General features: G+C 49.1%; 1 protein-coding gene across 1 annotated transcript; it reads right to left on the reverse strand.

Annotated features, from left to right (window-relative positions):
- Window positions 1-2,865: 2,865 nt before the first annotated feature.
- Window positions 2,866-27,242, reverse strand: LOC134949564 (HLA class II histocompatibility antigen, DM beta chain). Its single transcript, XM_063938222.1, has 6 exons — window positions 27,132-27,242; window positions 26,338-26,625; window positions 18,523-18,801; window positions 16,240-16,356; window positions 4,569-4,638; window positions 2,866-3,267 (listed from the first exon to the last, which is right to left on the reverse strand). The coding sequence occupies exons 1-5, from the start codon at window positions 27,190-27,192 to the stop codon at window positions 4,601-4,603; spliced, it is 783 nt and encodes a 260-aa protein (XP_063794292.1). The 5' UTR covers window positions 27,193-27,242; the 3' UTR covers window positions 2,866-3,267; window positions 4,569-4,600.
- Between the last annotated feature and the right edge of the window lie 170 nt (window positions 27,243-27,412).

Raw genomic sequence — 27,412 nt, forward strand, 5'->3', positions numbered from 1 at the left:
GATGCTGGGCGCCCATCCCTAGTGCGGATTGTCTGCAATACTTGTATATAGTTATTGTTACAAAAATTCGGGTTATTATTGTTGTGAGCCATCTTTTCAGAGGCTCCTTTGCGTTTATCATACTGTTAACTGGGTTCAGATCACAAGTTGTACGGTGTGATTGGTGTGGCTGGTATGAGTCTTACCCGGGATTCAATATCCTTCCTTATTATGTACGCTCGTCCGGGCACAGTATCCTAACTGAGGCTTGGAGGAGGGTCATAGGGGGAGGAGCCAGTGCACACCACCTGATCCTTAAGCTTTTATTTTGTGCCCTGTCTCCTGCGGAGCCGCTACTTCCCCATGGTCCTTACTGAGTCCCAGCATCCACTACGGACTACGAGAAATAGATTTATCGGTAAGTAAAATCTTATTTTTTACTTCTTCACTGGTTCTTTTTGTTCCAGCTGGATAATCTTTCTTCCACTTTCAAGTTTTCTATGGAGGTCCTAGAAATAGACCCTTGCACCAAAAGCACCCAGAAATGGCCACTCGCTGTGTAATAGTTCACAAAACAGAATTTATTTGATAAAAATATATATAGTCTGAATCTGCGCTCAGATCACTGTCCTCTGAATGAGCCACCTTGTCGCCAATTGCCCTACGCTCTGCAATGAGCTGGAGACATTGGGGGTGATTCCGAGTGTTCGCTCGCTAGCAGATTTTAGCAGCATTGCACACGCTAGGCCGCCGCCCTCTGGGAGTGAATCTTAGCTTAGCAGAATAGCGAACGAAAGATTAGCAGAATTGCGAATAGAAATTTCTTAGCGTTTCTGAGTAGCTCCAGACCTACTCACAGATTGCGATCAGCTCAGACCGTTTAGTTCCTGGTTTGACGTCACAAACATGCCCAGCGTTCGGCCAGCCAGTCCCCTGTTTCTCCAGACACTCCCGCGTTTTTCCCAGAAACGCCTGCGTTTTTCCGCACACTCCCAGAAAACGGTCAGTTTCCGCCCAGAAACACCCACTTCCTGTCAATCACACTCCGATCACTTCAACTATGAAAATTCTTCATTCAGACGTGAGTAAATCTACTAAGTTTTGTGCTACAATACTAACCGCATGCGCACTGCGTACCATACGCATGCACATTTTAGCCTTAATCGCTCCTTTGCGAAAATCGGCAACAAGCGAACAACTCGGAATGACCCCCAATGTACATCTGCTGTGAGGATACATACGTTGGAACAGAGAATCATAGTAGTTATATGGGGACATGTACTAAGCAGTGATAAGAGCGGAGAAGTGTGACAGTGGAGAAGTTTCCCCATCAACCAATCAGCAGCTCTGTATAATTTTATAATATGCAAATTATAGATGTTACTTCAGTGCTGATTGGTTCCCATGGGCACTTCTCCACTGGCTCACTTCTCCACTCTTATCACCGCTTAGTAAATGTCCCCCATAGTCTCTTTATTCAGTGTTACTGGTTCGTGTTGTACTGTTCCAAGTTTTGTTGAAATACCACAAAATCAATAAACATTTTTTTTTTAAACAAAGTTTTTTTTATATTTTGTGATACAAGACCATAATAGATACAAGGATAAGACGGACTGTGCAAAGTCCATGAAATAATAATAAATAATTCTTTATGTTGCACTTTTCTCCCAATAAGACTCAAAGCACTCTACATTCTACAGAAGGTGCAGTAGCATACAGTACTCGCTGACTTTCAGTGTCTCCTCTCTGAGGGAAGCCGGAGAGGAGACGCTGCTGGACACTTCGGGGTGTGGGGCAGCTGCAGAGAGTCCACCGTCGCCTCATAATCCTGTCTGCATCATTGGATTTGTCCACAGTCAACGATGTCAGGTCTGTGCTATAGATCTCTTGCAGACAGGGATGGGGTCTATTTTGGACATTTAGGAGTTGATATATCAAGCAGCAGAAAGAGAGAAGTTGCCCTTAGTAACCAGAGCAGAGAGGTAACATTTATCAAGTACATTCTATATAATGATAGCTAGAAGCTCATTGGTTGCTATGGGCAACTTCACTGGTCCCCATCTCCAGTATTTTCATTGCTTGATGCATAAACCCATTAAGCCCTAATAAAGAAAACAAAAAACTCCACAATGATTTGGTTTTCAGGTCACAGTATGAGAACAGCTACAGTACTGACTGACTAATGGACGACAGACTGACTGACTAATGGACTGACTGACTGATAGAAAGACAGACTGAAGGGGACAGAGGAAGCATTATAACATCACACATGAAATATAACAAGCCGGAGACCCCTGCACTATCATCACTCTGAATTACAGCATGAGCCCACAGCTGGACTACATGACTATATTATTACTAGCTGAATACCCGTGCTCCATTATGGAAGTATTTCCATGGGTGTAACTTTTATTTTGAAGGCCTTCCTGGTAAATTACATTTTTAGTCTTTCCTTCAGGCTGGAGAATGGCCGGGCTGTCAGAGCTGCTGACTCTGGAACCGGCAACATACAAATGGCCATGGGAGAAGCCGTCACTCCTCAGATCCACACCAGCCACTTTCACACTCTGCCCCTGAGCTTTGTTACTGGTCATGGCGTAGCCGACCTTTACCGGGAAATGCAGCCGTTTACACTGGGAGTGGTAGTCTGATGGGATCAGAGGAATTCTCAGAATGGAGACCATTTCAGATGGAAGCTAAAGAAGCCCCTAACAATCCTCCAATGTAACATGAAACAAAAATCGACAGATTGTCGGTAAAAAAAATTGTTAAAAAATTATTGTTTTTAAACCTAGATTAACATGCTGATAAAAAATATATACACCTACCTAGGCACTTAATGTAATAACATTTGTATGCACAAACCAAATCTAAGTCTTCTCTGGATTAAGAGATGATGAAGAATTTATAAAAACACAGTTCACCCCTTTGGGGTGGACTTTTGAAAACTCCCTTCTTAGTAGGAGCCTAAGTCACAAAACAAAGCTACTGTACAAATGTCTAGTTCCTAGTCCTCATGGTTCTGGAGATTTGGTGATGGGTCAGTGAGTCAATCAGTGGTATTTGGCTTTTATAGACGTAGATATTAATATTGGGATTTGCGGACGGTTGGCGCTTTGCCCACAGACAGCAACAATGATCTCAGATGGCAGGTCCTTGCAGGGCGGAGTGTTTGTTGGTTACGCGTCATGGATTGTTCTTGTCCATAGAAACGTATATATAATATCTTCCGTCACACAGGAACCTAGGAGTGTCCGACACAGAGGAGAGAGAAGCCGCTTCCTTTACCTGTATGGAACAAAGACAGTAAGGGGTATATTTACTAAAATGCGGCATACTTGCGGACAATCTGCCTGCCGCCTCCGGGAGGGGACAGCCAGGTCAGCACCTGATTTTCAGTAGGCTCCTGGCCTTTCCAAGAGGATAGGCAAGTAAGGGTTTTTATATGTGGAGATGTTGCCCATGGCAACCAACCAGATTCTACTTATCATTTATCTAGCACCTTCTAGAAGATAGATAATAGCTAGAATCTGAAAACCTGCAGCATAGCACACTCACGGTCACTTTGCGTCAGACTCAGAATCACTCAGATCCGTGTCTCAGGGTCTATTTACTAAGCCTTGGACGGAGATAAAGTACCAGCCATTTAGATCCTAACTGCCATGTACAGGCTGTGTTTGAAAAATTACAGTTAGGAGCTGATTGTCTGGTATTTTATCTCCGTCCACTTTATCTCTCTCCAAAGCTTAGTAAATAGACCCCACTATGGGAGTCATTCAGACTCGATCGCTGCTGTGCGTTTTCGCACAGCAGCGTTCGGGTCTGGACTGCACTTGCACCAGGCTCGAGGCTCCGCCAGCGTCAGGGAGCGCCGGACTGCGATGGGATGAATAACCAAAGCGATCACACCGGCGATCGCAAGAAGATTGACATGAGGAGTCCATTTGTGGGTGACAACTGACCGTTTCCGGGGAGTGTCAGTGAAAACGCAGGCGTGTCCAGGCGTTGGAAGGGAGGGTTCCTGACGTCAGCTCCTGGCCAGATCATCGCACTGGAAGAGTATGTCCTGAGATGTGCAGAGGCTATACTCCTGTTTGTGCCGCTCTTCTGCACATGCGTTCGCACCCCTGCACAGCGATTTCCCCCTCCCCCTGTAGGCGCCGAGTACCTGATCGCAGGGATGCAAAAAACGCACCCTAGTGATCAGGTCTGAATTAGGCCCCATGTCTGTAAGATCTGTGGTCTTTCCAACCTGGCAGCCAAGAGTGTGCTCGCTCACTTTGACCAGCTAAAGATGGGCCCCTATAGCCATGAGGTAACACTGGTAATCCAGCAGAGCTTCTCACTGGTGACAGAGGGGGCATTGTGCGGTTATACTAAAACTGCTCCTAAAGTGCAAACAGTAACAGCAGCCAGGGAAGGTTTGTACCCATATAGGGGCTCCGTCACTCATTATACACTTCCATACGCAGTATGGGGTGTCCAGAAGAAGCTCAGTTATACTGACTTTCACTACAATGACCACCCACAGAGCCCACCCTGACCACTTACCTTTCTCTGATTTATTCCCACTGAGAATGACCTCTCACCTGACAGTGACGCTCCGTCCACCGCACAGATCTCAGTTGTCATCACTGTTTCCTGGAATTATAATATAACCTGCAGAGAGAGAACATATCAGAGTATGAGCATCACAATATATCACATACGGCTCATACTCTCCTATGCCGGGTGCTTCTCATGTCACTGCTCACGGGGGTAACACTGACATTTCCACTAATACACATTTGGGGGTCATTCCGAGTTGATCGCTCGCTAGTTTTTAGCAGCCGTGCAAACACATAGTCACCGCCCACAGGGGAGTGTATTTTAGCATAGCAGGAGTGTGAACGCCTGTGCAGCAGAACGCCAGCAAACACATTTTGTGCAGAACAAGACCAGCCCTGTAGTTACTTATCCTGTGCGATGATTGCTGCGATGAGTGACACGGTAATGACGTCAGATACCCGCTCAGCAAACGCCCAGCCACGCCTGCGTTTTTCCATACACTCCCAGAAAACGGTCAGTTGCCACCCAGAAACGCCCTCTTCCTGTCAATCTTCCAGCGATCGGCTATGCGATTGGAATCGTTGCTAGAACCTGTGCAAGACCACGATGCTCTTTGTACCCATACGTCATGCGTGCACATTGCAGTGCATACACATGCGCAGATTAGCCATTTTTCTCTGACGTCCTAGTGGATGCTGGGACTCCGTAAGGACCATGGGGAATAGCGGCTCCGCAGGAGACTGGGCACAAAGTAAAAGCTTGAACTAGCTGGTGTGCACTGGCTCCTCCCCCTATGACCCTCCTCCAAGCCTCAGTTAGATTTTTGTGCCCGAACGAGAAGGGTGCATGCTAGGTGGCTCTCCTGAGCTGCTTAGAGTAAAAGTTTATTTTAGGTTTTTTATTTTCAGTGAGTCCTGCTGGCAACAGGCTCACTGCATCGTGGGACTAAGGGGAGAAGAAGCGAACTCACCTGCGTGCAGAGTGGATTGGGCTTCTTGGCTACTGGACATTAGCTCCAGAGGGACGATCACAGGTTCAGCCTGGATGGGTCCCGGAGCCGCGCCACCGGCCCCCTTACAGAGCCAGAAGAGCGAAGAGGTCCGGTGAAATCGGCGGCAGAAGACGTTCCTGTCTTCAACTAAGGTAGCGCACAGCACCGCAGCTGTGCGCCATTGCTCTCAGCACACTTCACACTCCGGTCACTGAGGATGCAGGGCGCTGGGGGGGGAGCGCCCTGAGACGCAATAAAACACATAAATACCTTAGGATGGCAAAAGAAATACATCACATATAGCTCCTGGGCTATATGGATGTATTTAACCCCTGCCAGTTTTCCAGAAAAAAGCGGGAGAAAAGGACGCCGAGAAGGGGGCGGAGCCTTTCTCCTCAGCACACAAGCGCCATTTTCCCCTTACAGCTCCGCTGGAAGGACGGCTCCCTGACTCTCCCCTGCAGTCCTGCTACAGAAACAGGGTAAAACAAGAGAAGGGGGGGGGGAGCACTATTGGCAGCTAATATAAAACAGCAGCTATAAAAGGGAGAAACACTTATATAAGGTTATCCCTATATATATATATAGCGCTCTGGTGTGTGCTGGCAAACTCTCCCTCTGTCTCTCTAAAGGGCTAGTGGGGTCCTGTCCTCTATCAGAGCATTCCCTGTGTGTGTGCTGTGTGTCGGTACGTGTGTGTCGACATGTATGAGGAGGAAAATGATGTGGAGGCGGAGCAATTGCCTGTGTTAGTGATGTCACCCCCTAGGGAGTCGACTCCTGACTGGATGGTCGTATTTAAAGAATTACGTGACAATGTCAGCATTTTGCAAAAAACTGTTGACGACATGAGACAGCCGGCAAATCAATTAGTGCCTGTCCAGGCGTCTCAGACACCGTCAGGGGCGCTAAAACGCCCGTTACCTCAGTGGGTCGACACAGACCCAGACACAGATACTGAGTCTAGTGTCGACGGTGAGGAGACAAACGTAATGTCCAGCAGGGTCACACGTTACATGATCACGGCAATGAAGGAGGCATTGAACATTTCTGACACTACAAGTACCACAAAGAAGGGTATTATGTGGGGTGTGAAAAAACTACCAATAGTTTTTCCTGAGTCAGATTAATTAAATGAGGTGTGTGATAAAGCTTGGGTTTCCCCCGATAAAAAACTGCTAATTTCTAATAAATTATTGGCACTATATCCTTTCCCGCCAGAGGTTAGGGCGCGCTGGGAAACACCCCCTAGGGTAGATAAAGCGCTCACACGTTTATCTAAACAAGTAGCGTTACCGTCTCCTGATACGGCCACCCTCAAAGAACCAGCTGATAGAAGGCTGGAAAATATCCTAAAAAGTATATACACACATACTGGTGTTATACTGCGACCAGCAATCGCTTCAGCCTGGATGTGCAGCGCTGGAGTGGCGTGGTCGGATTCCCTGACTGAAAATATTGATACCCTGGATAGGGACAGTATATTATTAACTATAGAGCATTTGAAGGATGCATTACTATATATGCGTGATGCACAGAGGGATATTTGCACCCTGGCATCAAGAGTGAGTGCTATGTCCATTTCTGCCAGAAGAGCGCTATGGACGCGACAGTGGTCAGGGGATGCGAATTCCAAATGACATATGGAAGTATTGCCGTATAAAGGGGAGGAGTTATTTGGGGCCGGTCTATCGGACCTGGTGGCCACGGCAACAGCTGGAAAGTCCACCTTTTTACCCCAGGTCACCTCTCAGCAGAAAAAGACACCGTCTTTTCAAACTCAGTCCTTTCGTTCCCATAAGTACAAGCGAGCAAAAGGCCACTCATTTCTGCCCCGGGGCAGAGGAAGAGGAAAAAGACTGCACCAGGCAGCCTCTTCCCAGGAGCAGAAGCCCTCCTCTGCTTCTGCCAAGTCCTCAGCATGACGCTGGGGCTTTACAAGCGGACTCAGACACGGTGGGGGCCCGTCTCAAAAAATTCAACGCGCAGTGGGCTCACTCGCAAGTGGACCCCTGGATTCTGCAGGTAGTATCACAGGGGTACAAACTGGAATTCGAGACGTCTCCCCCTCGCCGGTTCCTGAAGTCTGCTCTACCAAAGTCTCCCTCCGACAGGGAGGCAGTTTTGGAAGCCATTCACAAGCTGTATTCCCAGCAGGTGATAATCAAGGTACCCCTCCTACAACAGGGAAAGGGGTATTATTCCACGCTGTTTGTGGTACCGAAGCCGGACGGCTCGGTGAGACCAATTTTAAATCTAAAATCCCTGAACACTTACATAAAAAGGTTCAAATTCAAGATGGAGTCACTCAGAGCAGTGATAGCGAACCTGGAAGAAGGGGACTATATGGTGTCTCTGGACATCAAAGATGCTTATCTCCACGTCCCAATCTACCTTCTCACCAAGGGTACCTCAGGTTTGTAGTACAAAACTGTCATTATCAGTTTCAGACGCTGCCGTTTGGGTTGTCCACGGCACCTCGGGTCTTTACCAAGGTAATGGCCGAAATGATGATTCTTCTTCGAAGAAAAGGCATCTTAATTATCCCTTACTTGGACGATCTCCTGATAAGGGCAAGGTCCAGGGAACAGTTAGAGGTCGGAGTAACACTATCTCAGGTAGTGTTACGTCAGCGCGGATGGATTCTAAATATTCCAAAATCGCAGCTGATTCTAACGACACGTCTACTGTTCCTAGGAATGATTCTGGACACAGTCCAGAAAAAGGTGTTTCTCCCAGAGGAGAAGGCCAGGGAGTTATCCGAGCTAGTCAGGAACCTCCTAAAACCAGGCCAGGTGTCAGTGCATCAGTGCACGAGGGTCCTGGGAAAAATGGTGGCTTCTTACGAAGCGATTCCATTCGGAAGATTCCATGCAAGAACGTTTCAGTGGGATCTACTGGACAAATGGTCCGGATCGCATCTTCAGATGCATCAGCGGATAACCCTGTCGCCAAGGACAAGGGTGTCTCTTCTGTGGTGGCTGCAAAGTGCTCATCTACTAGAGGGCCGCAGATTCGGCATTCAGGATTGGATCCTGGTGACCACGGATGCCAGCCTGAGAGGCTGGGGAGCAGTCACACAGGGAAGAAATTTCCAGGGTTTGTGGTCAAGCATGGAAACATCTCTTCATATAAACATTCTGGAACTAAGGGCCATTTACAATGCCCTAAGTCAAGCAAAACTCCTGCTTCAGGGTCAGGCGGTATTGATCCAATCGGACAACATCACGTCAGTCGCCCACGTAAACAGACAGGGCGGCACAAGAAGCAGGAAGGCAATGGCAGAAGCTGCAAGGATTCTTCGCTGGGCGGAAAATCATGTGATAGCACTGTCAGCAGTGTTCATTCCGGGAGTGGACAACTGGGAAGCGGACTTCCTCAGCAGACACGACCTCCACCCGGGGGAGTGGGGACTTCATCCAGAAGTCTTCCAAGAGATGGTAAACCGTTGGGAAAAACCAAGGGTGGACATGATGGCGTCCCGTCTCAACAAAAAACTAGACAGATATTGCGCCAGGTCAAGGGACCCTCAGGCAATAGCGGTGGACGCTCTGGTAACACCGTGGGTGTACCAGTCAGTGTATGTGTTCCCTCCTCTACCTCTCATACCAAAAGTACTGAGAATCATAAAAAGGAGAGGAGTAAGAACTATACTCGTGGTTCCGGATTGGCCAAGAAGGACTTGGTACCCGGAACTTCAAGAGATGCTCACGGAGGACCCGTGGCCTCTACCTCTAAGAAAGGACCTGCTCCAGCAGGGGCCTTGTCTGTTCCAAGACTTACCGCGGCTGCGTTTGACGGCATGGCGGTTGAACGCCGGATCCTGAAGGAAAAAGGCATTCCAGAAGAAGTCATCCCTACCCTGATCAAAGCCAGGAAGGATGTAACCGCAAAACATTATCACCGCATTTGGCGAAAATATGTTGCGTGGTGTGAGGCCAAGAAGGCCCCTACAGAGGAATTTCAACTGGGTCGCTTCCTACATTTCCTGCAAACAGGACTGTCTATGGGCCTAAAATTAGGGTCCATTAAGGTTCAAATTTCGGCCCTATCGATTTTCTTCCAAAAAGAACTGGCTTCAGTGCCTGAAGTTCAGACGTTTGTCAAAGGAGTACTGCATATACAGCCTCCTTTTGTGCCTCCGGTGGCACCTTGGGATCTCAATGTGGTTTTGGGGTTCCTAAAATCACATTGGTTTGAACCACTCACCACTGTGGAATTAAAATATCTCACATGGAAGGTGGTAATGCTGTTAGCCCTGGCTTCAGCCAGGCGTGTCTCAGAATTGGCGGCTTTATCCTATAAAAGCCCTTACCTGATTTTTCACACGGACAGGGCAGAATTGAGGACTCGTCCTCAATTTCTCCCTAAGGTGGTTTCAGCGTTTCACGTGAACCAGCCTATTGTGGTGCCTGCGGCTACTAGGGACTTGGAGGACTCCAAGTTGCTGGACGTAGTCAGGGCTCTGAAAATATATGTTTCCAGGACGGCTAGAGTCAGAAAATCTGACTCGCTGTTTATCCTGTATGCACCTAACAAGCTGGGTGCTCCTGCTTCTAAGCAGACTATTGCTCGTTGGATTTGTAATACAATCCAGCTTGCACATTCTGTGGCAGGCCTGCCACAGCCAAAATTTGTAAAAGCCCATTCCACAAGGAAGGTGGGCTCATCTTGGGCGGCTGCCCGAGGGGTCTCGGCTTTACAACTTTGCCGAGCAGCTACTTGGTCAGGGGCAAACACGTTTGCTAAATTCTACAAATTTGATACCCTGGCTGAGGAGGACCTGGAGTTCTCTCATTCGGTGCTGCAGAGTCATCCGCACTCTACCGCCCGTTTGGGAGCTTTGGTATAATCCCCATGGTCCTTACGGAGTCCCAGCATCCACTAGGACGTCAGAGAAAATAAGATTTTACTCACCGATAAATCTATTTCTCGTAGTCCGTAGTGGATGCTGGGCGCCCATCCCAAGTGCGGATTGTCTGCAATACTTGTATATAGTTTTTGTTACAAAATTTGGGTTATTATTGTTGTGAGCCATCTTTTCAGAGGCTCCTTCGGTTATCATGCTGTTAACTGGGTTCAGATCACAAGTTGTACGGTGTGATTGATGTGGCTGGTATGAGTCTTACCCGGGATTCAATATCCTTCCTTATTATATACACTCGTCCGGGCACAGTATCCTAACTGAGGCTTGGAGGAGGGTCATAGGGGGAGGAGCCAGTGCACACCAGCTAGTTCAAGCTTTTACTTTGTGCCCAGTCTCCTGTGGAGCCGCTATTCCCCATGGTCCTTACGGAGTCCCAGCATGGTCCTTACGGAGTCCCAGCATCCACTACGGACTACGAGAAATAGATTTATCGGTGAGTAAAATCTTATTTTTTCACTGATCGCTACGCAGCGAACAACGGCAGCTAGCGATCAATTCGGAATGACCCCCATTCACCTTACAGGGTCACAGTACCCAACGTACAGGCTGTCGCACACTGCTAATAATATTATATAGTCTTGTCTGTATCTCTGGTATATAAGGCAGATTGTATTTTATGTTTGTGCGACCTGTAATGTGGGATTTGCTGCTTAGGTTGCATTAGTCTACACAATATTTTGAGATCCAGAAAATAATTATTGCCCGAATGAAGTCCTTCACATTGGTTCCTTTTCTATTTGTCATTATTCACAAATTCTGAAGCGGTTCAAACAAGTCTTTTCCTTCTTACATACTTTGGGATCTATTTATTAAGACTTGGATGGAGATGAGGTGCCAACCAATCAGCTCCTAACTGCCATGTCACTGACTGGGTTTAAAAAATGACAGTTAGGAGCTGATTGGCTGCTACTTAAACACCGTCCACTTTACCTTCACCCAAGGCTTAGTAAATAGACATCTTAGGGGGTGATTCAGACTTGATCGTAGATGTGCTAAATTTAGCACATCTACCATCATTTACTTTGACATGAGGGGGGAACCCCAACACAGGGCTAGTCCGCCCCGCACGTCAGGCCCTCCCCCCACCACACAGGTACAAAAGCATCTGACTAGTAGCTCCCTGCCAGCGCAGCTCCTGCACGCTGGCAGGGAGATACTGGCTGCGTCCTGGGTCGCAGGCCGCGGCCCGCCCCTCCCAACGGTCCGTACACACCTCTGATGTCCAGACCACGCCCCTCCAACGGCGTTCTAACGCCACTGGCATGCCCCGCAACCGCCTCAGCCTGATTGACACTGATAGCCGATAGCATCTCACTGGGCTCCCAGGGTGCGCAGCTGCATTGCGGCCACTGTGAGTGCGCACTTCACACAGTAATTCAGACTGCGATCGCTGCCGCTGCAGCAATCCAGTCTGAATTACCCCCTTAGATTTGCTGAGGGGATGATCACATGAATGCAGAGTCTCCAGAGACCTGACACCGGAGAGGGGACGTTTGGTGCGGCTGTGGCATTGATGTATGAGGACGTATCTGTAAACGTATTTAGGTAGTAAGCCCAAATGTAATATATCAATCCCAGATTGTACAGATGAGAGATAGTTTATTTATGTACGTAAGGAGGAAATGATATCTTCCTCATGTGAGTATAGCGCTGCTGCATATGATGTGCACTGGAGACTGTGGGGTAAATTTACTAAGGTGGGAGATTTTTAGAACTGGTGATGTTGCCCATGGCAACCAATCAGATTCTACTTACCATTTATCTAGCTGCTTCTAGCAGATAATAGATATAATCTGATTGGTTGCTATAGGCAACATCACTAGTTCTAAAAATCTCCCACCTTAGTAAATTTCCCCCTGTGTGTTCTTTCCTCTTATATCTCTACCTTTACATTTATACTCCTTTTACACCGCGTGAAATATCCTGGGAGTGCGCAAAATCCCAGGATTGCAGGCGGTGTACAAGGGTCCTTCTCCAAAACCCCGGGTCCATTTTTCCGGGAATCCAACCGGCTTGCGTGCAGGGTTAGGCACGGCTAAGACCCAGGTAAGGCGGCGGTGTAAATGGGTAAGACGGGTCATCCGACCCAGTACCCATTTACAGCATGGCAGACCTCCCTGAACCGCTGGCACACTGTCTATGCAGACCGCAGCGCTGTATAGAATGCCCGGCAGTGTCGGAGGCTGGGGGCAGCCCAGCAGCTTCCAGATTACTGGGCTAAGCCTATAACCTAGCGTGATACTCCAGAGTCCCGATCTGCCGGGTTTCCCGGCGCTTGGAGATGACATCATCTCTAAGTGCCGACTCCAAAGACACGCAGCATCAGTAGCAGATCTTGCTACAGGCACACGGGAATTCTGCCCCGGGTGCCGCCTTCCGGAGGGCGCCGCCACCATCCGGAGGGCTCTGCCGCCGTGGCAAGATCCGCTGCTGGTAGTGCCCCCCCCCCGGTGCCGATACTGCTGTGTGGTGCGCGATGCGCGCACCGCACTACATTGTGGGAGCAGCACTTAGACACTAGGGGTCATGATTGACCTCTAGTGTCTATGCAGTTCTATGGGAGAGACGTCATGACGTCTCTCCCATAGATCAGAAAAGCGGCGCCAGCGGCCACAGACGGGCATCAGGAGTGAGGATGGTAAATATTTTTTTATTTTTTTTATTTTTAAAAGCGCCACAAACGGGGGCAATACTACTGGGGCCACAAATGGGGGCAATACTACTGGTGGCACAAACGGTGGCAATACTACTTGGGGCACATTGACCAGACCCCTTTGTGAAGCCACGCCCCTATTTTCACCCGGGGTGCCACAAGGGCTAGAACCGGCCCTGCGCAGTGTGCAATGTAAACGGTGCTGATCCAGGATAGGGATATTGCCGGTCGGTACTGTGGTATTAAGGGGGGAAACCCGTGTCTGATCCGGCTTGGAATCGTGTTCCAAATCCTGGGTGGTTCCGGTATGAAAGATAGATAGTGTCTAGTTAGACAGTCAATAGATAGACACCATATGTTAGATGGACATTAGGTCGACAGGGTCAAAAGGTCGACAGGGTCAAAAGGTCGACATGGAAAAGGTCGACAGGTCAAAAGGTCGACAGCTCAAAAGGTCGACAGGGTCAAAAGGTCGACATGGAAAAGGTCGACAGGTCGACGGGTCAAAAGGTCGACAGGGTCAAAAGGTCGACATGAAAAAGGTCGACATGAAAAAGGTAGACACCATGTTTTTTGCATTTTTCTGGTTTGTGTGGATAGTTTTGTCATCTGGGACCCCCAGTTGTAGAAAGGCATACCCTCGCGGGGCTCGCTTCGCTCGCCACGCTTCGGGCACGGTGGCTCGCTGCGCTCGCCACAAGGTTTATAACCAACTCTATGCCGACATGGATAGAGAAAGTATGAAATAATCCAAAAACATGTTACATTTAAAAAAAAAACATTTGTCTATCTTTTTTATGTCGACCATTTTCATGTCGACCTTTTGACCCTGTCGACCTTTTGACCTGTCGACCTTTTGACCTGTCGACCTTTTCAATGTCGACCTTTTGACCATGTCGACCTTTTGACTTGTCGACCTTTGACCTGTCGACCTTTTCCACGTCGACCTTTTGACCCTGTCGACCTTTTGACCCTGTCGACCTAATGTCCATCTAACATATGGTGTCTATCTATTGACTGTCTAACTAGACACTGTCTATCTATCAAATGGATAGGATCCTGGGTAAGACCTGGGATTTTGTTGTAAAAGTGGTATTAGATGTATTTTTTTTCTTTGTTTAACCTTTATTAATATTGTAACATCTGTACGTGTTAGGGACTATACAGATCAATGTAAATTGTTATTTTCTAAAAACCAGGTATTACGATACTTGTAGCATAAATAATGCCACCTATACTGTACATCTTAGTGATTTTCATTGAATATGCCTGCAGTTGGCTATATTGACCAGCAGGTGGCACTGCAGATTAACTGAATAATGGCCCTCATTCCGAGTTGTTCGCTCGGAGTTTTTCATCGCATCGCAGTGAGAATCCGCTTAGTGCGCATGCGCAATGTTCGCACTGCGGCTGCGCCAAGTAACTTTACTATGAAGAAAGTAATTTTACTCACGGCTTTTTCATCGCTTCGGCGATCGTATTGTGATTGACAGGAAATGGGTGTTACTGGGCGGAAACACGGCGTTTTAGGGGCGTGTGGCTGAAAACGCTACCGTTTCCGGAAAAAACGCAGGAGTGGCCGGAGAAACGGTGGGAGTGCCTGGCCGAACGCTGGGTGTGTTTGTGACGTCAGCCAGGAACGACAAGCACTGAACTGATCGCACAGGCAGAGTAAGTCTGAAGTTACTCAAAAACTGCTAACTCGTTTGTGATCGCAATATTGCGCATACTTCGGTCGCACTTTTAAGAAGCTAAGATACACTCCCAGTAGGCGTAGGCTTAGCGTGTGTAACTCTGCTACAATCGCCTTGCGAGCGAACAACTCGGAATGAGGGCCAATGTATTGTATTCTGTACATTTAAAAGCAGTAAAAAGGTAACCATTTTGTATATCAGGAAGACATTTATCATTAATCTCATATTCAGTATGATCTGGATGTGATAATAGAACCCATAATCACATTGCAATATGCAATTATCATACCCTCTAACTGTACCTTTTTGGCAGGTACAGTACCTTTTTTTTATGGTCTGTACCTATTTTTGGCTCTCCAAACTTCCATTGAAAGTATAGGAAAAGGACGCAGTGACTCCCCCTTTTCCCGTGGCCACACCCCCTTTTCGAATTTGTACCGATTTTTATGTGTAAAATGTTGGAGGGTATGAATTATATAGGCGCATTGTATTATAGACTACCGCAGGACATCCCTGCGATGTGCTCAGTGTGCTGACCACGCATGCGTGGCGGTCATTGCCAGGGAAAGGTCAGGGGGAACCCTCTCCTGGCTAATTATGCGATGTGTAGCCTTGAGGCTACAGCAGGCTAATGCCATTTTCAGATGGTATTAGCTGCGGGGACCAATCTGCAGAATGCACTGCATACCGGAGCTTGGTTAATCTTGCAGCATCACACCCCCCTTACTTACTCTTGTAAACTGTGGGAAAAATATCCTACTACAATCTTCAAGCCGTGAGGTTATAGGTGCCAACATACAGTATAAGGGTAATATTCATGAAGCAGTGAAAAGAGTGGAGAAAAGAGCCGGTGGAGAAGTTTCCTGTAGCAACCAATCAGCTTTGATGGAAGCCTTTATCAAATACATTCTATAAAATGTTAGGTAGATGCTGATTGGTTGCCATGGGTAACTTCCCCACTGGTCTGTTCCTCCACTGATTTTACTGCTACATGAATAGATCCTTACGGCTCATACACACTGGGCAATTTTGAGCTGAAAGCAGGTCACTTTTGGTGTTTTGAGTTGCTTTCAGCTCAAAACCGCCCAGTGTGTATGCCCCGGCGATGAGCTATGAGCGCTGATGCCCCCGCTTCATGAGCGGCGGGGTGAAAGGCTTTCCATAGCGTCCTGCTATGGAAAGCCGTTCACCCTCGCTGACATCACTGGGCAGGGGGAAAAATAGCTCAGTGTGTATGCCTTTTTCCAGGGACCTCTATCACCCTGCAATTGTAGCCAGGTCCGCCAGAGCAGACATCCCAGCCTCCTGAATTCAAAGGCAGCATTCTCATGCCACAACAAAATGGCCGCCGCTGAGTTATGTACAGTATGTTAGGGGGATCGGTCTCCTCTGAGGAAAGTGAGTGAAAATAAATATCTTTTTCTTTATCCCAGGTACATTTTCTTACCACTTTTCTTGGTATTCTTCCAGCATACGACCCCTATGATGAGGAGGATGAGCCCCACACCGAAGACCGCTGTAGATACACTGATCTTAATGATCTCACTGGAGGTCAAGCCGGCTTCTGTGGGAACAAGAGAGGATGGGTGAGGTTACTGCTTAGAGGCCCCTCACGTGGTGACTAGGGAGGCCAATCCCGGGATTCAAGGGATTACAGTGCGCATGCGCAGTTTTGCCGGACAGCGCTGAGCACTATAGCTCAGCGCTGCCCGGCTGTCAGCTGAGGTAGTGATAGTACTTAGTACTTACTACTTGCGGGCACCAGCTAAGGACACACGTACAGACCGCGCTGGCGGCATTTCAAACGTAGCGCCGGGCCGCCAGCCAATCAGAGCTGGCAGGCACCGGCAGCCAATCAGGGAAGCGGCAGCAGCCGCGGCCCCTGATTGGCTGCCGGACTGCCAGTTCTGACTGGCTGGCGGCCGGCGCTAAGTTTGAAATGCCGCCAGCACGGTCTGTACGTGTGTCCTTAGCTGGTGCCCGCAAGTAGTAAGTACTAAGTACTATCATTCACTACCTACACCCACACTCTCTGCTCCTGACATCCTCCCTCTGCTCGCTACACCCACCCTCCCGCTGCTCCCTACTCCCACTGCTCCATACTTGCACTCTCCCGCTGCTCCATACTCCCACTCTCCCGCTGCTCCCTACTCTCACTCTCCCGCTGCTCCATACTCCCACTCTCCCGCTGCTTCCTACTCTCACTCTCCCGCTGCTCCCTACACCCACCCTCCCTTCCAGTTCCTTATATCCTCCCTACACCCACCCTCCTTTGCTCCCTACATCCACCCTGCCTTGCTGCCCTCCACATATACTTTCCCTGCTTCTTACACTGCTCCCTACACTGATCCCTACTGCAATCCCGGGATCCCGGGATTGAGCATTTTTCAATCCCGAATCCCGGGATTGAAAAAATGCCCCGGGATTGGCCTCCCTAGTGGTGACATAAAGCTGGAGAGAGACAGGGACAGAGAGATGGAGCTTGTTTTGTTACAGACAAATGGCGGATCAGGTCCCGTTATGTATAACTATCATAGAGAGGATTATGGGAATGAGTCGGGCTAATGCATGGCTGTGGTGTAGACTAAGGTCGGGCGCCCGGATATCCATTTTTGTTGTAGAGCACTTTTCTCCACAGCGGCTGCATACTGACAGACTTGGTAGTCTATTCATGAAGTAGTGAAGAGTGGAAAAGTGAGCCTGTGGAGAAGCTGTCCATGATAACCAATCAGTGCTTACGTGACATTTATAAAGTACAGTCTATAAAATGATATGTAGCAGTTGATTGGTTGCCATGGGCAACTTCTCCACTGGCTCACTTCTCCACTCTTTTCATTGCTTCATGAATAGACCCCTTTAAGGGTAAATTTACGAAAGGTTCTAAAAGTGAAAAGTGGTGATGTTTCCCATAGCAACCAATCAATCAGATTCTGTCTATCATTTTCTAGGATGCAATAGAGACATGATAGACAGAATCTGATTGGTTGCTATGGGAAACATCACCACTTTTCACTTTTAGAAGCTTTAGTAAATATACCCTATAGTGTACTAAGGACTTAGAGTTTGCCGTTTTCTCACAATCGTGGCAGCGTATTTTCGCACAATACTGCGTGGCGGGATGCATGGCGTGGCTCTCTTATATTGATTGCTGGTCTCCTGCCTTTTTTCTCTTATTACATTGTTAATACGCAATTCCACTAAAGGTATACAGGGTGCGCGTTCCTTCCCAATAGCAGTTCTTATTGGCTTACACATCCCATTTTATGTTTTAAATGTTTACTTCTGTGCTTTACAGCCTAGTATTCACATAATCAGGTGGCGTTGTAACATTTTTTGTCATCATAGGACACCATTCAGCTTTAACCATGTTCCCTGTATTGGATATAAAAGTGCCCATAAGCAGTTCCGCTTCCTGTCCCTGGGAAACCTAAATAAACAACTGTAACTGATGATAGGACAACACTGCTGAAAGGGACAGAAGGAAGTTATAAAGGCAATGTAGTCAGTAAAACTACAGTGCTAAATATAAGCCAATAAATTATAGTTGTGTGAAGTTTGAAACCATATTTAGTGCACTTTCACATGTGCGGTCTTCCTAAAGTAGATATACATGGTTATCGGGTAAGTAAAGTCGATATACAATAACAGGATGCATTAAGAAGATGTTGAAGGGTAACACAAGTCTTTGATACTGGTGAGAACCCCAGTGCACCACCCTCCCCTCACTCACGCCAAGTCGTCATCATCGCTTCGTCCAGACTTATATGCTCTACAGCACATGTATAGTTGTCTTCAGGAAGGGAGCCTCTCAAGTCTATCTTGGCCATGATCTGGTAGGTCCAGTCTCCGACTCGTACCCCCTCTGTATAGTTCCTGATCACGGCTTCGTTATTTTTGATCCAAGTTATAATGATGTCTTGGGGGTAAAAGCCCCACACAAAGCATATCAGTACCGGGAGGCTGTCCACATTCACTTTAACTGGAGAAAAGACTTCCATGGAGGGTTTGACTATAGGGGCAGAAAAATAACATGTATTAGAGAAAGGCAAAAACAACTGTGCTACAGACATGGAAGTCAGATAATCTATTTTGAAAACAATGTGTGGACATTTAATAAGTGCAGTATGTCTGCTATTATTCTATAGGCAATTCCCATTGGGTCATGGGGGTCATTCCGAGTTGATCGCTCGCTGCCGATTTTCGCAGCGCGGCGATCAGGCAAAGAAATGGCGAAACTGAGCATGCGTATGCATCGCAATGCGCAGGCGCATCGTACGGGTACAAAGAGCATCGTTGTTGTGCAGTGGATCTAGTGAGGAATCCATTCGCACGGGCGATAGCAAGGAGATTGACAGAAAGAGGGCGTTTATAGGTGTCACCTGACCGTTTTATGGGAGTGGTAGTGAAAACGCAGGCGTGTCCGGGCGGGTGTCTGACGTCAATTCTGGCACCAAAAAGACTGAAGTGATCGCAAGGGCTGAGTAAGTCCAGCGCTACTCAGAAACTGCACAAAATGTTTTTGCAGAGCTCGGCTGCCAAGGCGTTCGCACTCCTGCAAAGCGAAGATACACTCCCCAGTGGGCGGCGACTATGCGTTTGCACGGCTGCTAAAAGTAGCTAGCGATCGATCAACTCGGAATGACCCCCCTAATTCAGAGTTGATCGCAGCAGCAAATTTGTTAGCAGTTGGGCAAAACCATGGGGGTCATTCCGAGTTGATCGCAGCTGTGCTGGTCCTTCCCCCCCCCCCCCCCCCCGCATGTCAGTGCCGCCCCCCTCCCGTCACCACCTCCCAGCGGCAATGCTTTTGCATTTCAGGAGTAACTCCCGGCCAGCGCAGCTCCTGCGGCTGGCCGGGTGAACCTCCTCGCTGCCCGGCTCACAGCGGCTGCGTGTGACGTCACGCAGCCGCTGCGGCCCGCTCCCCCCCCCCCAACGGTACGGCCACGCCTGCGTTGGCCGGACAGCGCCCCCTATACCAGCCCCCACCCGCCCAGCAACCGCCTCTGCCTGTCAGTCAGGCAGAGGCGATCGCTATAATACAACGGCCTTCGGCAACCCAGTATGCACTGCAGCGAGCGATCGGGTCGGAATGACCCCCCATGTGCACTGCAGGTGGGGCAGATGTAACATTTACAGAGAGAGTTAGATTTAGGTGGGTTATATTGTTTCTGTGCTGGGTAAATACTGTCTGCTTTATTTTTACACTGCAATTTAGATTTCAGTTTGAACACACCCCACCCAAATCTAACTCTCTCTGCACATGTTACATCTGCCCCACCTGCAGCACACATGTTACATCTGCCCCCCTGCAGTGCACATGGGCCCTCATTCCGAGTTGATCGGTCGCAAGGCGATTTTAGCAGAGTTACACACGCTAAGCCGCCGCCTACTGGGAGTGAATCTTAGCTTCTTAAAATTGCGTCCGAAAGATTCGCAATATTGCAATTACAAACTTCTTAGCAGTTTCAGAGTAGCTCCACACTTACTCGGCATCTGCGATCAGTTCAGTGCTTGTCGTTCCTGGTTTGACGTCATAAACACACCCAGCGTTCGTTCAGACACTCCCCCGTTTCTCCGGCCACTCCTGCGTTTTTTCCGGAAACGGTAGCGTTTTCATCCACACGCCCCTAAAACGCCGTGTTTCCGCCCAGTAACACCCATTTCCTGTCAATCACACTACGATCGCCGGAGCGAAGAAAAAGCCGTGAGTAAAAATACTATCTTCATTGTAAAATTACTTGGCGCAGTCGCAGTGCGAATATTGCGCATGCGTACTAAGCGGATTTTCACTGCGATGCGAAGAAAAATACCGAGCGAACGACTTGGAATGAGGGCCATGGTTTTTCCCAACTGCTAACAAATTTGCTGCTCATTCCGAGTTGATCTCTCGCTAGCTGCTTATAGCAGCATTGCACAGCACACCCTAAGCCGCCGCCCTCTGGGAGTGTATCTTAGCTTAGCAGATGTGCGACCGAAAGGATCGCAGGTCTGCTCCAAAATATTTTCATGCAGTTTCAGAGTAGCTGCAGACCTACTCCTACCTTGCGATCACTTCAGTCTATGTAGTTCCTGTTTTGATGTCACAAACACGCCCTGCGTTCGGCCAGCAACTTCCCCGTTTCCCCAGGCACGCCTGCGTTTTTTAGCACACTCCCGAAAAACGGTCGTTCCCTCCCAGAAACGCCCCTTTCCTGTCAATCACTCACCGATCAGCAGTGCGACTGAGAAGCGTCGCTTGACCTTGTGTGAAACTGCATTGTTTTTTGTGAAAGTACTTTGCGCGTGCGCGGTGCGCACCATACGCATGCCCAGAAATGCCGATTTTTTGCCTGATCGCCGCGCTGCGAACTGTATCTAGCAAAATGAAGGCACAAGGAACTTGTTCCTATTTAAATTGTAACATTTAGGCTTGAAGGTCCCACCAAGGGTTCCTCATTATCTGCACGTTCCTACACTAGCATAGGCCCGCATGTGGCACAGTCTCCGCTTTCTATGCCTTCCTATGTGGATTTGGGGCTGTAAGAACACGTTAATAAATAATGTAGCTCACAATAGGATAAAGTTCTACCTGCACTATAGAGTCCATGAGATTGTCATAGGAAGCAAAGTGCACTTAACATGAAGCATCCACTATTGTGATGACCGTTTTGTCACAATGGGGCAGATGCATACTTGCCTACTCTCCCGGAAAGGCCGGGAGTCTCCCAAAAATCGCGTGGCACTCCCGGCCCCCCGCCAAAGTAGGCAACTCTCCTGCATGCCGCTCAATCCCTGCCACTCCGCACCGCTTACCGAATCCCCCCAGCTCACTTCGGCATCTCGTCACATAGAAGGGGCGGGGCGATGAAGGGACTCAAGTCACCGTAGCCACTCCCCCCGCTTTACAATGGCAGTAATGTGGGCATTGTAAAGCGGGGGGAGGGGCTACGATGACGTGCTCACGTCACCATGCCCCGTACCGCCTCCTCCACGCCCCCATACCACCAACCCCTCCTATGTAACCAGGCTGCTACCTCCTGGAGGGAGCAGCCTGAATGTAGGCAAGTATGGGCAGATGTACTAAACCTTGAAGAGTGATAAAGTGGAGAGAGATATTCTCCCAACCAATCAGCTTCTGTCATTTTTCAGACACAGCCTGTAATATGGTAGTTAGGAGCTGATAGGTTGGTAGGTTATCTTCATATAGGCTGACCGTACTAGCCCTTTAAACTGGGACACTCATGGATTACACAGGTTCTGAGGCTGGCTGACTTCAAGCCTACATGTCACCTGGTTTTAATCAGCCACAGAACCTGTGTAATTCATGAGCGTCCCAGTTTAAAGGGCTGGTATGGTCAGCCTATCTTCAAGGCTTAGTACATCTCCCCCTTATAAACCTAAACAGTGAGCAAGCCTTTATTGAGAAGTCCTAATACCAAGTAACCCCCATAGCACAATGAGAGGAGGTTTCACAATGTTTCCCAATTATTCTGCAAGTGATGTTCTCCATGTCTACTATGTCATTGGCTACAATCCATTGTTCTCCAAGGCCTGACACAAAGGTGTTGTCTGACCCAATGTTGCCTTGTGTGGACCTCCTAACATGACACTTTTATTGGTTGGTTAATGACAACATGAAGATGGGTGTGTGGTCACGTGTTTAGGCCCCTTATGATCCCATCGTATGGACTGTTATTTTTCCCATCCATGTTTGTATCCAAATCACCCAAAAGCTCCATCAACTGCCAAGTGAGATGAATCCAGAAAACATGTCCCTACAGTATATGGGTATCATGTACACTGTCCCCTGTCACTTACCTCTTCTTTCCACTGTGCTGTCCCACCATGTCCCCTGTCCCCTCTCACTTACCTCTTCTTTCCACTGTGCTGTACCAGAATGTCCTCACCTCCTCCCTGCCCCTATGTGGGCACCATGTACACTGTCCCCTGTCACTTACCTCTTCTTTCCACTGTGCTGTCCCAGAATGTCCTCACCTCCTCCCTGCCCCTATGTGCGCACCATGTACACTGTCCCCTGTCACTTACCTCTTCTTTCCACTTTGCTGTTCCAGAATGTCCTCACCTCCTCCCTGCCCCTATGTTGGCACCATGTACACTGTCCCCTGTCACTTACCTCTTCTTTCCACTGTGCTGTCCCAGAATGCCCTCACCTCCTCCCTGCCCCTATGCGGTCACCATGTACACTGTCCCCTGTCAGTTACCTCTTCTTTCCACTGTGCTGTCCCAGAATGTCCTCACCTCCTCTCTGCCCCTATGTGGGCACCATGTACCCTGTCCCCTGTCACTTACCTCTTCTTTCCACTGTGCTGTCCCAGAATGTCCTCACCTCCTCCCTGCCCCTATGTGGGCACCATGTACCCTGTCTCCTGTCACTTACCTCTTCTTTCCACTGTACTGTCCCAGAATGTCCTCACCTCCTCCCTGCCCCTACGTGGGCACCATGTACACTGTCCCCTGTCACTGACCTCTTCTTTCCACTGTGCTGTCCCAGAATGTCCTCACCTCCTCCCTGCCCCTATGTGCGCACCATGTACACTGTCCCCTGTCACTTACCTCTTCTTTCCACTTTGCTGTTCCAGAATGTCCTCACCTCCTCCCTGCCCCTATGTTGGCACCATGTACACTGTCCCCTGTCACTTACCTCTTCTTTCCACTGTGCTGTCCCAGAATGCCCTCACCTCCTCCCTGCCCCTATGCGGTCACCATGTACACTGTCCCCTGTCAGTTACCTCTTCTTTCCACTGTGCTGTCCCAGAATGTCCTCACCTCCTCTCTGCCCCTATGTGGGCACCATGTACCCTGTCCCCTGTCACTTACCTCTTCTTTCCACTGTGCTGTCCCAGAATGTCCTCACCTCCTCCCTGCCCCTATGTGGGCACCATGTACCCTGTCCCCTGTCACTTACCTCTTCTTTCCACTGTACTGTCCCAGAATGTCCTCACCTCCTCCCTGCCCCTACGTGGGCACCATGTACACTGTCCCCTGTCACTGACCTCTTCTTTCCACTGTGCTGTCCCAGAATGTTCTCACCTCCTCCCTGCCCCTATGTGGTCACCATGTACCCTGTCCCCTGTCACTTACCTCTTCTTTCCACTGTGCTGTCCCAGAATGCCCTCACCTCCCTGCCCCTATGTGGGCACCATGTACCCTGTCCCCTGTCACTTACCTCTCCTTCCCACTGTGCTGTCCCAGAATGTCCTCACCTCCTCCCTGCCCCTATGCGGTCACCACGTACCCTGCCCCCTGTCACTTACCTCTTCTTTCCACTGTGCTGTCCCAGAATGTCCTCACCTCCTCCCTGCCCCTATGTGGGCACCATGTACACTGTCCCCTGTCACTTACCTCTTCTTTCCACTGTACTGTCCCAGAATGTCCTCACCTCCTCCCTGCCCCTATGTGGTCACCACGTACCCTGTCCCCTGTCACTTACCTCTTCTTTCCACTGTGCTGTCCCAGAATGTCCTCACCTCCTCCCTGCCCCTATGCAGTCACCATGTCCCCTGTCCCCTGTCACTTACCTCTTTTTTCCACTGTGCTGTCCCAGAATGTCCTCACCTCCTCCCTGCCCCTATGCGGTCACCATGTACCCTGTCCCCTGTCACTTACCTCTTATTTCCACTGTGCTGTCCCAGAATGTCCTCACCTCCTCCCTGCCCCTATGTTGGCACCATGTGCCCTGTCCCCTGTCACTTACCTCTTCTTTCCACTGTGCTGTCCCAGAATGTCCTCACCTCCTCCCTGCCCCTATGCGGTCACCATGTACCCTGTCCCCTGTCACTTACCTCTTATTTCCACTGTGCTGTCCCAGAATGTCCTCACCTCCTCCCTGCCCCTATGCGGTCACCATGTACCCTGTCCCCTGTCACTTACCTCTTATTTCCACTGTGCTGTCCCAGAATGTCCTAACCTCCTCCCTGCCCCTATGCGGTCACCACGTACCCTGTCCCCTGTCACTTACCTCTCCTTCCCAATGTGCTGCCCCAGAATGTCCTCACCTCCTCCCTGCCCCTATGTGGTCACCATGTACCCTGTCCCCTGTCACTTACCTCTTCTTTCCACTGTGCTGTCCCAGAATGTCCTCACCTCCTCCCTGCCCCTATGCGGTCACCACGTACCCTGTCCCCTGTCACTTACCTCTCCTTCCCACTGTGCTGTCCCAGAATGTCCTCACCTCCTCCCTGCCCCTATGCAGTCACCATGTACCCTGTCCCCTGTCACTTACCTCTTATTTCCACTGTGCTGTCCCAGAATGTCCTCACCTCCTCCCTGCCCCTATGTGGTCACCATGTACCCTGTCCCCTGTCACTTACCTCTTCTTTCCACTGTGCTGTCCCAGAATGTCCTCACCTCCTCCCTGCCCCTATGCGGTCACCACGTACCCTGTCCCCTGTTACTTACCTCTCCTTCCCACTGTGCTGTCCCAGAATGTCCACACCTCCTCCCTGCCCCTATGTGGGCACCATGTACACTGTCCCCTGTCACTTACCTCTTCTTTCCACTGTGCTGTCCCAGAATGTCCTCACCTCCTCCCTGCCCCTATGTGGTCACCATGTACACTGTCCCCTGTCACTTACCTCTTCTTTCCACTGTGCTGTCCCAGAATGTCCACACCTCCTCCCTGCCCCTATGTGGGCACCATGTACACTGTCCCCTGTCACTTACCTCTCCTTCCCACTGTGCTGTCCCAGAATGTCCTCACCTCCTCCCTGCCCCTATGTGGGCACCATGTACACTGTCCCCTGTCACTTACCTCTCCTTCCCACTGTGCTGTCCCAGAATGTCCTAACCTCCTCCCTGCCCCTATGCGGTCACCACGTACCCTGTCCCCTGTCACTTACCTCTTCTTTCCACTGTGCTGTCCCAGAATGTCCTCACCTCCTCCCTGCCCCTATGTGGTCACCATGTACACTGTCCCCTGTCACTTACCTCTCCTTCCCACTGTGCTGTTCCAGAATGTCCTCACTTCCTCCCTGACTCTATGTGGGCACCATGTACCCTGTCCCCTGTCACTTACCTCTTCTTTCCACTGTGCTGTCCCAGAATGTCCTCACCTCCTCCCTGCCCCTATGCAGTCACCATGTCCCCTGTCCCCTGTCACTTACCTCTCCTTTCCACTGTGCTGTCCCAGAATGTCCTCACCTCCTCTCTGCCCCTATGTGGGCACCATGTACCCTGTCCCCTGTCACTTACCTCTTCTTTCCACTGTGCTGTCCCAGAATGTCCTCACCTCCTCCCTGCCCCTATGTGGGCACCATGTACCCTGTCCCCTGTCACTTACCTCTCCTTTCCACTGTGCTGTCCCAGAATGTCCTCACCTCCTCCCTGCCCCTATGTGGGCACCATGTACCCTGTCCCCTGTCACTTACCTCTCCTTCCCACTGTGCTGTCCCAGAATGTCCTCACCTCCTCCCTGCCCCTATGTGGGCACCATGTACCCTGTCCCCTGTCACTTACCTCTCCTTCCCACTGTGCTGTCCCAGAATGTCCTCACCTCCTCTCTGCCCCTATGCGGGCACCATGTACACTGTCCCCTGTCACTTACCTCTTCTTTCCACTGTGCTGTCCCAGAATGCTTTCGCATTCGCTTCGCACCTTTTCTTCTCATTCTTCACATACTTTGCCATATAGGAAATGTTATTGAATTGGGTGATAACTGCTGCAGCTACGTTATATACCTCGGGGATACAGTCATAACATGGGTAAAACTTATCGTCTTCCTCGTCATATTCCACTACTCTTTGGCGATTAAATGTAATGAAATAATAGAATGTAATATTTCCTTGCTTGTCATCCCCAAAACTGCACATGGACGATTCCTGCATCACATAGCCTGCAAAAAGAAAGGACAATTACTTATCTAAAAGGTCATATACTATTATAATGCTAAGAGAAAACGGGATCCCACTCTCTATGAAGAAATCCAATCATTCTGGGTAATATATTCTGATTTTTCTCATGTTACTTTGGCCTCTAGGTGGCACTGTTCTGCTGATCATATCACATAACCAATCTTGCTGCATATTAATTATGGCAGCTCCTACCAATAACATTCAGATAAATAAGTCTTTCCGTCAGAATAACAACCTATACGTTACATGTGTGCAGGCTATTGTTGAAAAGTAACAATTAAATAAACTCTATTTATAAACAATCATCATTTCACTTAAGTCCAAAAGTTACATATTAGTTGTAAAACCTTCTACAGTCTTACGTCCTTTATCGTCAGGGTCCAGTAACAAATATAAAACTCTTGTACAGTAGTGCAGCAGCCATAGAGTGCAGATTGTTTAGGTGCCTGTACAACATGTATATAGGTAAGTATGCACTGTACGGTACCTGTGGCAGAGTAGTATATAGTGCTGTATATCAGCAGCAGCCCAGCAAATGCCCCTCTCATCTCAGCAGTCTGTCTCACCCAATATCCTTCCCGAGCTACTGTAGGTTTGGTAAAAGCCACAGTTGCTGCACAAATGCTATGCAGCCAATAGGAAAATCAGAAGACTAAAGCGTCATTTGTTACTAAGGAGAACATTGTTCAGACTTGTTAGGTACTTTTTGCTCTATGGGAGTAATTCTGAGTTGATCGCAGCAGGAACTATGGCCCTCATTCCGAGTTG

The sequence above is a fragment of the Pseudophryne corroboree genome, chromosome 8, assembly GCF_028390025.1.
Source record: "Pseudophryne corroboree isolate aPseCor3 chromosome 8, aPseCor3.hap2, whole genome shotgun sequence".
Classification (NCBI taxonomy): domain Eukaryota; kingdom Metazoa; phylum Chordata; class Amphibia; order Anura; family Myobatrachidae; genus Pseudophryne; species Pseudophryne corroboree.